This window comes from Anser brachyrhynchus (genome assembly GCF_964034855.1).
Source record: "Anser brachyrhynchus genome assembly, chromosome: 2".
Classification (NCBI taxonomy): Eukaryota; Metazoa; Chordata; class Aves; order Anseriformes; family Anatidae; genus Anser; species Anser brachyrhynchus.
The window spans coordinates 69,407,465-69,420,991 of NC_137695.1; the positions used below are offsets into that span (position 1 = coordinate 69,407,465).

At 40.0% G+C, this 13,527-nt stretch overlaps 1 protein-coding gene across 1 annotated transcript in view; it reads left to right on the top strand.

The window, feature by feature from the left end:
- LOC308189328 (uncharacterized protein) overlaps positions 1–13,527 on the top strand; it is a 301,527-nt gene that overhangs the window by 96,377 nt on the left and 191,623 nt on the right. Inside the window, exon 2 of the mRNA XM_080579258.1 lies at positions 13,431–13,486. Within this exon, the coding sequence (XP_080435384.1) occupies positions 13,431–13,486 (56 nt within the window). The remainder of the gene's footprint in view (positions 1–13,430; positions 13,487–13,527) is intronic.

Here is a 13,527-nt window from a genome sequence, read left to right on the forward strand (position 1 = left end):
CCTCTGTGATCCTTCTGTCCCATCTTTCAATCTATTACATCTTCAAAGGAATCCTGTTGTGCATGTAGGTCTATTTGGGAGAACTGTATTACTATGCCAATTATGAGTCATGTCAGTGTAAACTAGCTAAACTAGCTAAAATAGTGTGTGATAGAAATGGACCTTCTTGCTTATTTTGGATTAAAAATATTGTCTCTTGATGCCAAGTATTCCATTTGAAGTTTAATTTGAATTACTGCAATTGATAAAGGTGTAAACTTTTTCATGAATAGCAGTTTTTTTTTTAAATAGCTGTCTGCTATCCCACTTATGCAAGTCAAGCTAGTATCAGATTAATTGTATGAAATATAGCACTACGAAATTCATTCACCTTCCCCGCACTGTGTAAAAGAGCCTGTGATTTCATTCAGCTAGTAGGAAGAAGTGACTTTCCAATCTAAAGGTATGTGAACACAAGTATTTTTTATTTAATTTAATTTTAATTTTAATTTAATTTAATTTTATTTATTTTTTATTTTATTAAACTTTCAGATGTATCAGAGATGTAGCCTTAGAGGGCATAGATCAGGATTTGTGTGCATGTGCATGTGCTTATCTCTGAGATTAAGAACTCTAAGCAAGGTTCCTTGTGGTTTCTTATGTCTTTTGTGAAAGTGTAAAGCCTCAAGCCATCTTTCAGAGCACGAGATCACAGAGTTTCCCTAGGCAAAATGTAATCAGACTGTCTCAAAACAAAGGTGAAAGCTAAGGCATGGCTCTTGAAGAGGGGGGTTTGTAAGCCATCCTCAACAGAAGGAAAAGAGGAGACATGATCTCCCAGCTGTGAAGAACCAACCGCTCTAGGTGCTGGTGACAGACCAATTGCTTCCTAATGTTAAACAGCCTAGAGCTAGAGAAAAGGAAGTCTTCTGCTGTAGAGCTGGGGAAAGAAGGGAATAAGAACAGGGAAAATCAGTTTCTCTACCCACCTTTTCCCCCTGAGAGGACTAGGGGATTCATGTCTTTAGAGGAATGGATACATGGGGACATGGTAGAAGACCACAGAAAAAAGCAGCTATTGTGAAACTTCTCTTGGTTCACTTTGGCCAAGAGTCCTGAGAATACCTGACATGATTGGGTCTGCAGTGCAGGTCTGGGGGAAAAATACAAAACCCAAACCTCTGTGAACTGAAACCAGAAGATTTCACAGAGTCCTACTCCTGAATCTAGTCATGTGTGAGTCACATCCTGCCTTACCTGACATTGCACAAGTGATTCAGAGAAAATGGCGTGATGCGACTCCTCTATGGTAATTGAAATGAGAAGGATGTTTGATGGCATGCATTTCTCAACATGCGGTACAGTAAAATACTTTTTTGCAAAACTGTCAGCAAAGGCTGGCAGAACAAAGGAGGCCCAGGCACTAATCTGGGATAATGTACAGGAGGTGGCAGGAGGAGCTGAGAAGATTTGAGTCTTGTGACAACTTTTACTGGAAAGCCAAGAGCTCAAGTTTGACTAGTTCTCAAATGAGACTAAATTATTTAGCTAGTATTTAAGAAGTAGCATAGAGTGTTAATGGCAGCAATACAAAAGAAAAGAGGAAAATCTTTATCAGTCATTTCTGCTTTGGTTTTATATAACTTTTTATATAAAAATATTTAAATATAACTTTGTGAGCACTTACCATGTTGTGTTGTTTGTATGAGTTATAAAGATACTGTTACATGGGAACAGGAACAAGTAGGAGTGAAGAATTTTAATTCCACAATGTTTGCAAATGCCAGCAGAGGTTTGGCTTACCACAGGGTGTAGTGTTGGCTGGAGGGTTTGGACCTGGGACTGTCACTATCGGCACTATGCAATGTCTGAGATGCAAAGCATGCTCTCTCTTTGGGTAACAGTTGCTGGGTAAAGGTTTCTGCCACGAATCAGAGACTGTCCCCTATGGGTATAAAATAATGTAGCTCTTCTAAAAAGTGTGGATAGTAGCTTAGAGCTGCTGGAGATCTGGCACAAGGTCCCTGTTAACATCCACTGTTTTCCTACCACCATCTACTACAACTTCATGTAAGGACAGGCAAGATTACTGCTGATACAAAGTCCTATCTGATTGGGTTTCATGCAGCTTTCTTCTTCTGTATCCAAGATCATAGCAGCCTGTTTCACACCCACACCTAATTTCTCAATTTACTCTGCTTTGTCTTTAAAGTCTCTTTGTGCCATATAAAGCATCTGGTAACATTCAGTAACTTTCTGCACCTGTAGTTCTATTGGTTTAGGACTTTGCAGTAGATTTTCCTCACTCTAGCATGTTAAGATACAAACTGTGCCCCTGGGCTGACTGCCAGGAAGTATTCAGTAGCACCAACTGCATACAGTGTGAAGGAAGCTGGTCTCAAGGCATCTCATCAACATCCAAGCTGAAGCAAATTCTTTGACACCCTGATATGAAATCAGCCTGTTCCTTTTGTCTGCGTGCCAAAGGAAGCTGTTTCTTAGTTGATGAATAGGGTATGAAGTGTAAACTTTGCATTGAGACTGTGCAATAACCTTGCATGTTTTCAGGAGAAAGGGGATTGTGTGTTCCTCGTCATCTTGCACCCAGATGTCAGCATATGGGTTGAGTTTTCTTTTTGAAGAATGCCATGCAAGCTTTTTCTTGGTTGGAACTGAAGCAAGTGTTGTGTCTTGCTGAAGGTCTTCAGTTTCTTTTCCTCCTCACTTCAGATTTCATTTCCAAAATGATCTGAAAACAAAAGCACTCGAAGTTCTCCTGCTGGGAGATAAGACCCCCCCATATTCTGCTAGGACACTTGCAATTAAACACCAAATTTGAGTGCCAAGCCCAGTTTCTTGCATCTGTTAGATCCACTGGGGTCCAATTCCACTGCACAAGAAACCTGTGACCCCAGTATCTATGCCCAGGTGGTGATGGTCCTGCATGGGACAGCTCTGCTCCCATGCCAGCCTGGATGTGTCTCTGTCAGGCAAAGTGCTTCACCCTTTCTTCCTCTGCCAAAGCAGATTCCCTGTAGTGCTGACCCATCTAGTGAACATCTCTGGTGCAAGAAACCATGCTGTCCACTAATCCACTACTTCTTTGTACAGTTTGAATTTCAGTTCGTGTGATGAAACTCTGTTTTCATGTCCCTGCTCTGTTCAATCTCTAACAACCTGGTATTATTCCTAGAACAGGTCTTATGTTTTAATTATTCCTTGCATTTTACAGGGTGGGAAGGGATGCTCTGGATTTTTCTCTTTTTACAGGCTATCTTGGAGTCTTGACCGTGGTTAAACAATAAACCTTAAGAAGAGCCAAGAACTGAATCTATGTTTTGGGGTCCAAATAGAATAGTTCTATTTTGAAGCCATCATTCTTCCTGTGATTTTTGTCTTTTTGGAAGACAAAATAAAAAGTTAATGCTTTTAACACACTGAACATCTGTGTGTGCTTTGTTGTGGGATATGTGGTGCAGTGAATCTGTATCCATCTTTTGTTAAGGTGAATCCAACTTTGAACTCAATATTAAAGAGCACAAAGGTGTTTTGACTCTCATAAGAGGACAAAATAAATCTTGGAAAATATTATGCTTATTATTTGTGTTATTATGCAGATGGCATAAGTGAGAGGACTCTTGGTTCTCATCTGTCCTGTTTTGGTGTACTGATATTGTGAGCAACTGATGGAAAAAAGGAATAAATACAATGAAGATTCATTGTTAGCATCACGAAACCACCACCTTAAAGGCTTAGCAAACTTCCCTTCCATCCAAAAGTATGGGCTTCAGAACCTCTAGCCTGACACTGTAGACAGGTCTGGTTTATTGGCATTAAATGATGTACTCAAGGCAGAAATGAGGTACTAGGGAGTTTATAACATGTTACTGAGGGCTAGCACTTTAGCATTTATTATGATCTTGGATATATTGGCATGGAGTACAATAAAAGGTGAAGAAAAAAGCCTTCCAAATTAAAGGCAAGCTTCGTAATGACCAATTCACGCAAGCTGAACTTCCCAGAACTGTTCATTTGATGCAAGTAAGTCACTGAATGAATTGGTTATGATGGAGCAGGTAGAAGACAGACTCTGTTTTTCTTAGTCCACAGCCCTGTAGTCATGCCATGTTAGAGGACGTGAGGGAACTCAAGGAGTCCTGCTGGATTTTGTCTGGGGAGTGGCTTGCCCACACACAGCTCACTGTAGCATCAGCTCCTGTACTGGGTCATGTTTTGTTTTAGTTTCTTTGCTTTCTTAATTAACTCAAGTATCAGATAGTTGCAAGAAAACACTATATGAAAGATTCATTAGCTTCACTGGTTCAACAGAGAGATAAAGATATTTCCTAATCCAGCTCTCTAGTACTCTGGGAACATCTCCAAAAACTATTGAAAATCCAGATTTGACATTATTAATTCAGATATAAAAATAAGACCAAAAACAGAAAAAAAAATAAATCTTCTAAGCATCCTTTCATCCTTTATGCATCTTAAGAAAGCTGAGCAGGGCCAACCCCCTTCTTTTTGACCTTAAAGATCACTTTTAGGGAAGCATGAAGTGTTTAAAGTATCTAACCAAAGGCTTAAACTTAACCCTTAGGCATGATGATAACTTCGAACTGAAATGTCGTTCCTTTGTGTTTTCAGGAGAATGAAATGAGAAATGGAGAATTAATCCATCCATTCTGAGATAGCCATTTGCAATACAGTTTCCACTTGCAATGCACCTAGTTTTAGCTAGCAAGAGTGCATCCATGAGATAGGACCTGGAAGGAACATTGTAAGTTATATATACTTAATTTTGCACTTAACTTTGCTTTCTCTTTGGCAAGACTAAACCACAGAGAAAAAACATGTGAGTGGGCAGATGGACCTGAAGATTCACTGAAGGTTGCTTCCAAGTCCTTAGGATATCTGTCTATTTTTGTGTGAAGAGCTAGGGGTTAATGATTCCACTCCCTGCCTTCATGATGCTGGGGATGATGTAGGGAAAGATAGGACCTTATATAAATTTTTGGTGATAGTTGCAGTGTTAGCAGTTTAGGAGGTGAACTGACTTTACAGAGAATTAAATAAAACAGAGATGACTTTCGATTTGTATTTTCAGCCACCATGAGAAAAAAAAATAAAAATAAAATGTCAGCTAAAAATAAACATGCAATATAAATGATGTTTGTCAATCACCTGTCCAACCTAAGATGCACACCTGTGTGAGTTTTAGCAGTATGAAGGTCACTTACACTGCTTCTACCAGATTTTCTGGATTTTCCAAGGTTTCCAGTTGTTGCTGCATTTTGGAAAGGACTTGTGCAGTATTGACAACATGCTTGAAAATGTTTAAAAGACAGTGGTAGTCTTCTTGTTGATTTCTGCACAGCACCATGTGCAGGTTGCAGCAAGATGGTCTGTAGTGGCAAAGTTGATCTGATCTAAGAAACTACAGTTCCTCAGCAGCTGGAAGTTACTACTGCTCCACTGAGTTGTTGTAACTAACAGGGTCCAATCTGTGCAACTGCACAGTAAACCAGGCCAGCAAAATTTTCACTGGATATGCAAGAAAGTCATAGAATGACAGAATGAGTCATAAGTATCTGAAACTGCTCTCACCTTTACCAGAGTAAATCAGAAATAATTCCATCAAGCCAGTGAAATTATTCCAATCTGAAACTTCTGAAAATGGCACTAGAATGAGATCCTTCAATCCTTAATTTGGTATCTGGGGTGAGGGAGGAAGGATAAGGAATCAGAAAAAATGAAGTGTAGTCATATCTTTTTAGTTCTGCTGAAGTTTTCATGTTCCCTTACTATGAACACCCTCACTTGGGAGTTAATAAATTCGTCTGCTGTATTCAGTGAAGTAATTCATGCAAATACAGAGAAATGTATGCATAAGAGTTTTGCACGTTTGGGACCTATATATTTTAGAGTAGACTAGACTGCTTTGTTTCTGCTTATTTTCTCCCCTTGTTATGTAACATGTTTTTCAAAATAGTGAATAATTGTATCATCATCCGAACCAGATCCTAAATAGACAATCAGCTTGTAGACTGCAGTATCTAAAATGAGTAATGATATGCTTTGTATGACTCTTCTTTTTAAAACCCTCTTTTGTAGTACTGAAAAATGTAGTATTTAAAAGTTGTTTTTAGATTGAACTATGGGTGTAACCCAAGCTAGTAAAAGCCAAGAAAGCCCAAACTCACTTATACTCCAACAAAGCAAGTGATGCTGGGAAACCAGCTTCTTCTGGCTCAGCTTATGAGCTTCTCAAGTGAAACAGGCTATTTCCAATGAAGCTGCCACACTGCCAGTACATCAGTTAAAATGCTTAGGCATCAATGAATTATGGAAGGGCTTTGCCTGGTTGTTTACAGAAAGGCAGACTTCTTGCCTTTTACTACTACACTGCCCCAATCCTGACCTAAGCGACCAGCTGTGGGACAGCAAATGGTACCCAAGTGAGTCAGAAGGATGCATGGCTACCCTGCTCCTCCCCAGACAGCAGAGAGGTGAAAAGAGCATGTGCTATCCATAGGCATCCCACCCAGGGACTGATGGGTCCATGGGCCAGGCTGCTGGGCACAGTAGCATGCCTCCACTATTAAACTGCTTTCACGCTCTCTCTTGCTCTGTGATCTCTATCTGAAAGTCACTGCTGCATTCTACCTTGAAGTCCTTTTCCACCACCACTCCCCAGCCCTTTTTTTTTTTTTTTTTTTTAATTAGCAATACCTGTTATAATGAGGAAGAGTTGGTAGATTCTGATCTAACTCTCCTACCGTTGGTCAGTATAATTTTCTGCTTTGTTCTGATGGTGCAAGAACATAAATGTCTTCAGATCCTTGAAACTATATTGCTTGTACTAAGCTCTGTCATTACAGGGTCTAGTTTCAGGATATGTTTTCTCTGATGGAAAAGCTTACTTAAGGATCCCTTTTTGCTTGCTGGAGTTCCTTGTGCTCTGGTTGTGGTGGTACAGTCATAGAAGACCAGAGGAGCAGTTCAAGATTAAAAAAAAAAAAAAAAAGTGTTTGGGGGGAACAGGTATTTTTAACCCAGCTTAGATCTATAGTTATGTCAAGGCCAATGAGACTGTAGTGGGCTGTGGCCCAGGGACAGGAATGAATGACTGAAGAGAGGAAGGAGGCAGAGAGCAGAAATTTACTAAGCTGCTTTGTCACCTAGTAAAACATGTCATGGGATTGCTATTGACTATTCCACTTGATCAGATGGTATGGAAGTCATACAGAGGGTGTCACATTTTTTCGGCTACCCTATTGGTTAGAAGTCAGCTTCAGCCCTATTAGACATGCTATCTACCTCAAAATGCAGGAATTTGTCTGAAGTCATGTTCGACTGCTCTTTGCCTGCTCAAGGTCTCAAGATTTTTTTTTTTTATTTTTATTTTTTTCTTGTGTAGTAAATGAAACATCACTAGCATTTATTTCCAATGGAAAACTAGTTCAAGGCTTCAAATCCCAGAGTCAGAATTCTGATTGCTAATTTTCTGTCTGCAACAAAGAAATGTAGTGCTGAGCCACGCTGACAAAGGACGCCCAGTTTAAAAAGAGCCAGGCATGACCTGGGTTTTTTTGCTACTCTTGGTTGAAGACTGATGGAAACAGCTACAGACCTAAGGTTGCCTCTACCTACATTTTAGTAGTTAGATGGATCTTAAAAAACAAACTGCAGGTCAGTTTGCTTATTCATCAAAATATCTTTACACAACACTATTTCTGGTTAGCAATGTACAAACAGTGCTGTTAAGTTCCTGTCCATTTTGTTGCTTTTTCGATTATCGACATCATTACCTTAGTTTCCCTTTGTACTCAGTGGTTATGTCTTATTAACAGGTACATGACAGAGGTATGCACTCACAGGGTTGAATATATTGATATGTATGTGTAGTCAATGTTAAATGGCATACAGAACAATACGAGGAGGAGTAATGTGAATGTATAAACAGACTATGTTTTTTCATGTTGACATGTATATGACACTAATCCAGAAACTCATGCCAGAGGCAAGTGAAATACATTTTAAACCACTAGAGGTATTCCTTCTGGGATTGCTCATACAGTACAATTTCTGTCTCTTTTCTTTCAAATTCTACTGATCCATTGACAACAGTACTGATATCTCAGGTGGTATATATGTAAAAGATGTTACTTTCACAAGATACATTTTCTTGTATTTTCCTGTGTATCTTTGCTGGTGTTGTTGCTCAATTCAGAGAAAGGATGCAGGTCAAAAAACCCTTTAACATTATATTACTAAACACAAATATGAAATTTAGATCTATCACTGGTAAACAGCAATAAAGGCATTTTTTCTAGTGTTAATCATATGTGCTGTTTGAAGGGAAACTTTCCTGGAAAATGGTGCTCCAATAATTATAGGTTCAGTCCTTGAACAGCAGTGTGTACGAAAGTAATCTCTTTGTTTTTCCTCTTTAATAGTCATGGAAGCCAATGTATGAATAGTAGAAGTTCACAAGGAAGTGTTAAAATCTATGGCTAATGCAAACAGTCACAAAATGAACTAATTACTCCCTGAAAATAAGTTAGGAGAGAAACTCTGAAGCAGTTTTCAAAAGAGTTGGAGCTGTTGGCAATAAAATTGTGTATGGTCAAAATATATTATATTGCTTGCATGTTCCCTAATGGTAAATATTTTTCTGTCTGTCTAGATTTTTATTTACATTTTTATGTATCCCCCTTAGATTTTATAGTATTGTTTTTGTGCAAAGTCATGCACTGTTTCTGTCTCTAAAGCATATGTTTTTTAGGATTTGATGTACAGCTAAGTATTTTTAACTGACATGCTGCTTTAATTTGGAGGCCATATTGTTTGAGAAATACAAGGCACAAAAGCCTTTTGTAGTGAAAAGAACCTCTTTCACTGGAAAGGACTGGAATGTGGACAGGCAGGCAGAAGTCAGGACAGCATCAGTGCTGAGGTTCCTGGTGCCATGACAGCATCGAGAGGGGTCAACAGAAACTCACCATGGCTGATGGAGTCACAGAGACGAAGCAGAACATGCACTGAGTTTGTAAGAGTCAGAGTGCAGCTGAGGAGCATAGTGCTGTGGGTAACAGCATGAGGATACCATATCTTAATGGGAGCTGGTGAGAGCACAGAGTGTTGGTGTTGCAAGAATTCAGTATGTACCCCATAGGCACCTGCAGCCTGGCCCCCTGGGAGCTGGCATTGGGGTAACTGGGACATGAGATGGGAGTGCTGAGAGATCTTGGAGACAACCAGGGTAGCACAACCAGACCAGTCAGGTGGGATGAGCTCCTGCTGACACTTGGTTGCAGGGTGCATGTGCAGCAGGCAGTCACAGGGAGGAGAGCAGCCTCACATGCACAGCCTGGTTGGAGGGATTGTTTGTTCATCTGATGTAGGTTTTGGTCTGCCTTCACATGGTAAGGAGTGGCAGAGAAGGATGGTCTGGGATGATGAGCAGTGTAAATGCTAAGCAGCAGTGTGGAAGCAGAAAGCAAGCGGAGAAGAGGCATGACCGTGACCAGAAGGAAGGTGGTTGCCATACTGCTGGCCCCTTGCCTATTCCCCCAGCCCTGCTGCCATGTTATTCTGGGTTGTTTCTAAGCCTTATGGTGGGCAGCCATGCCAAAGGAAAGCCTAGCAAACAAAACCGGGAGATAGGTGTCCTGTTCTGGAAAGCCTTTTGTCCAGGCTCGGGCTGGCTTCACATTTCCCCTAGTACAGACAGTCTGCTGGGGTTGACTAAAATGACTAAAAGCTTTGGGACTGTATTGAGAGACAACTGTCCCTGAGCCGGGCTCTGGAGCAACATGATGAGTGTTTGTTTATGTCTACAGTGCTTCCCATTTGGTGGAAGATGGGAATACTGCAGTGATGGCACAGAAGCCAAAATTTAGTATTTTGCGCTTCCGCAGGAATTGCTGGCATGATTTAGCAGTAGGTACTACTATTTCATTGTATCATATCTCTATAGATAGAAAAGCCTTTTATCTATCTACTTTTTCAAGCAAGTAGAAAAAAGGCTAGGAACATTAGTCTAACAAGTAAAGCAATTGAATGTGAGCTTAATTTCAAGTGTTTTAATGATCTTTATAAAAGTATATTTGCAGCAAGAGGAGGAAGAAATAAAGGATCTGAAACTACTTTGGAGGATCAGCTCCCAAAGTTGTTGATTAAAGAAGGATAATTACAGAACTTGTGGCTTCGAAGGTCAGTTCTGCTGAATTTAATGACTGATGGATTCTCTTCACCAGAGGTGCAATTTTCCTCTCAAGAAATACTTCTTAAAGACCAATGCTCCTGAGCTGGTATTTATGAGAGTGTCTAAAGGGAATTACAAGTAGGTTGTTAGGATTATCATTTACTCAGTGGTTTCTGCCAATATTATAGCACAGGTATCCCACAACAGTTCTCAGCATGTGATAAATGGTGTACCAGCTCAAGGTGAGAAAGAAGAGAGGGCAGCCACTATCATGACAAACTGTTGCTTTGTTACTCCTCCTGTGAACCCAGTGCTTCTCCACCAGCAATACCCAGCACCTTAGCTGTGCCCACCATTGCTCACCATCCATGTGCGATGCACTTGCCTGCATATTCAGGAGGGCTTTAAGAAGATGCTGGGTAGGCAGCTACAAACAGGATGGCTTTTGTGCCACAGATCAGTGTGGCAAGAACACTTTATAGCTACATTTGCAAGAAGACCCTTATTGCATGCAGGCTCTTCATGCAGCCCAGCTATTTTCAGTAGCTAAACAAAGCATAAAGCGTGAACTAGTGTGAGGAAGAGGTACTTCAGCCTGCACCAGCAGGAAGGTCTGTTGTTTTGATCTCTTCCAGATCTGTGACTACTAACAGGAGCCCATCAATAACATTTGTGATGCTCTACTTTATTTCTGTTGCATCTGCTTTTATTTAATTCCTCTATTTTTCAATTAAAAACTTAGATTATTTATTACAGAAAGCTACTTGGATAGGATGCCTGTTTGATTTAGCTTCCTTAGTAATTCCTTTTGTGAAAAAAGTGATTTTCTTCTGTAAGGAAAAAGGAAAAATTTGTGTGGGGGAAGGGGGAGAGAGAAATGGTAAGTACCCATTTTAATAATTTTTTAATAACTTGTGATTGGTTTGCTTTGTCATTTCACTATAAATGTGCTAAAAGTAACTGAAGTCCACTAAATCATGCAAAATATTATATCTGATGGACACAAAATAAAATATCTGGTGGGATATGAAATAAGATTGTTATCTTCTTGATTGACTGAAAAAGTCATGTACTTAGGTTTTGCTGTACTCTTTCAGAACCATGAGACAGTTTAATTATAAGGATTCAGCTATTATCTAGATAAAGAAAATAGGTTGATAAGGTTAAGGCCTCAGACAACATCCCTTAATGCAGTGTTAAATGTACTGCCTGACCTTTTTTTTTTTTTTTTGAAGATAAAGCAATGTCTGTAGCATGTTCTTTTAAAAAACACCAGAGAAGTCCTGAACCAAAACAAAAATTTCCCCAGAAAGCCCAAATAAAGGGAAGCTCTTGAACTCCAAGAAAATCACTGTTAAGACACTAATGATGTTCATGTATTTTTGTGTTTGCTTACCTAGTGTGGTCAATCACATTCTTTAAATTAGGATGAAACTCCAAGTATTTCTATTGATGTTTGGATTTCCAGGACTATTGTGGCTTTGAAAAAGTCCTTATTACTGCACCTTTGGCTCCTCTTCAAAGAACAGATGTTGACCATGGCTGAAAATGTTGAATTTACAGCTTAAATCTTTATCAGTTCTTTCTACTGGCTGCTTCTTGTGACTCTACCTTTAAAAGGAGAGGAGACATTTCAAGCTTTTATTGCCTTTAGTTTATTTCAGGTTGTTCTTTTTTGCTGCTCCTGTTTGAATTATAACTGTTTTGCCTTGCTGTTGGACTCAGAAATATTTACCTGCTGTATACAGTGGAAGTGCAATTGGTTTGGAGCAGCAGCAGGAAAAGTCATGTAGATACTGCCTGGGTTTGGAAACCCATCCCGGATTTTGGAATTGGGACTCTGGGGTTGTTATCTAGCCATCATGTGTCTCAGAAATTTGACCTTAGCCTAGCTGTGTGATTTCCATAGGGCTTTATTTTTAGCATCATAGAATATTATGGAGCTGAGGACTTTCAGCGTGGTTTCTGCAATAGTTGTGGGCTGTGCTGCTGGGGCCCTTTGGGCAAGGCTGTTCACAAGAGGAGAGGACGTCGCTGGCTTCTCAACCCTCTGCATCACTACAACGACCTTGGCACCCCAAGTAGGGCACCAAAATCCAGGGGTGATGGCAAAGGTCAGCAGACTCTCAGCATATGCAAGTCCTGGGCAGAGCTCAGCCCTTCATTAATTACTGAGCAACCAAAGCCACAATGCAACCTTTTTTCTGTGGAGAATTTGTGGCCCTGTTCACTGTCCATTGTGGTGATTTCAATGAAACCTAAGCACATACTTAGAATTAAGCACTTTGCATGGTGCCCCCAGGAGAGAGTTTCCTCAAATGGGGCCAAACATGTACTTTGTATGGGGCATCCTCTGACCCAGTAGGTCGGTTGAATCTTCCGAGGGACTCTGAAGGGATATTTTTAATTTTTCAAAGTCTTGTTTTGTTTTCAGGCTCTGCAAAATAATCTGAATGTGTGTTTGTGTAAATGCATAAGAGAAAAGCTGGCAGAGAAAGAAGCCTGCTGTTCATTGCGATTCAGATCCTGCGACCAGGGAGTCAGACTGAGTTTTGCCATCGAGTGGAGTGAGCACAGGGGCAATCCATCTAGCCCTTTTGAAAGAATATTTTTTCCCACGTAGAGACAAAAGCAGATGGTATAAAACTGGAACATTTTTGTTGATAGGATACATAACTTGTAAAATTATTGTAGGCTTGCATAATGGTAATAACCTCTGTGTAGAGAATAATCTCCATACTTTTAACTGAATCTCATCACAGGGAGAGAGGCACAGGTGGGACTCACTTAGATGCAGGATCACAGAAGCACTCCTAAGTCCAGCAGGTTTGGCACTGCAATTTCCAGGTTAGGTATATTCCACAACAAATTTCAAACAAATTTCACATAGTTCTAGTGATTACTGTCTATGGGTAGGAATTACCCACTCCTTCTGGGTTAATTCTGCCCTCAAATATTTCCTTGGTGTTGTTGTATTTAAGCTTAAACTACTTTTTTTTTTTTTTTTAATTTTTATTTTATTTTTTTTTTAATGTGACCTGATGCAAAGTTTTCAAAAAAGATGAAGCGAAGCACTGTCCTCGCTTTGCTCTTTGGCTAGGCAGAAGGGGGAACTACAGCAGCAGCAGACCTCCATCTTGGCAGGTTTCTAGGCTGGTGCTCTGCAAGTCTGTGTGTTTAAACCTATTAATGACAGCATGTGGACTGAAAATTCAGATATGCCTACTCTCTTTTGTTGTAGGAGGAAGTGTTTTTAGCTGTGAGTCTGAGAAACGACAGGCTGGCATGGAAAAAGAGGTAAGTGAAGAAAAAAAACACTTTTAGAAAAGGAAAATTAA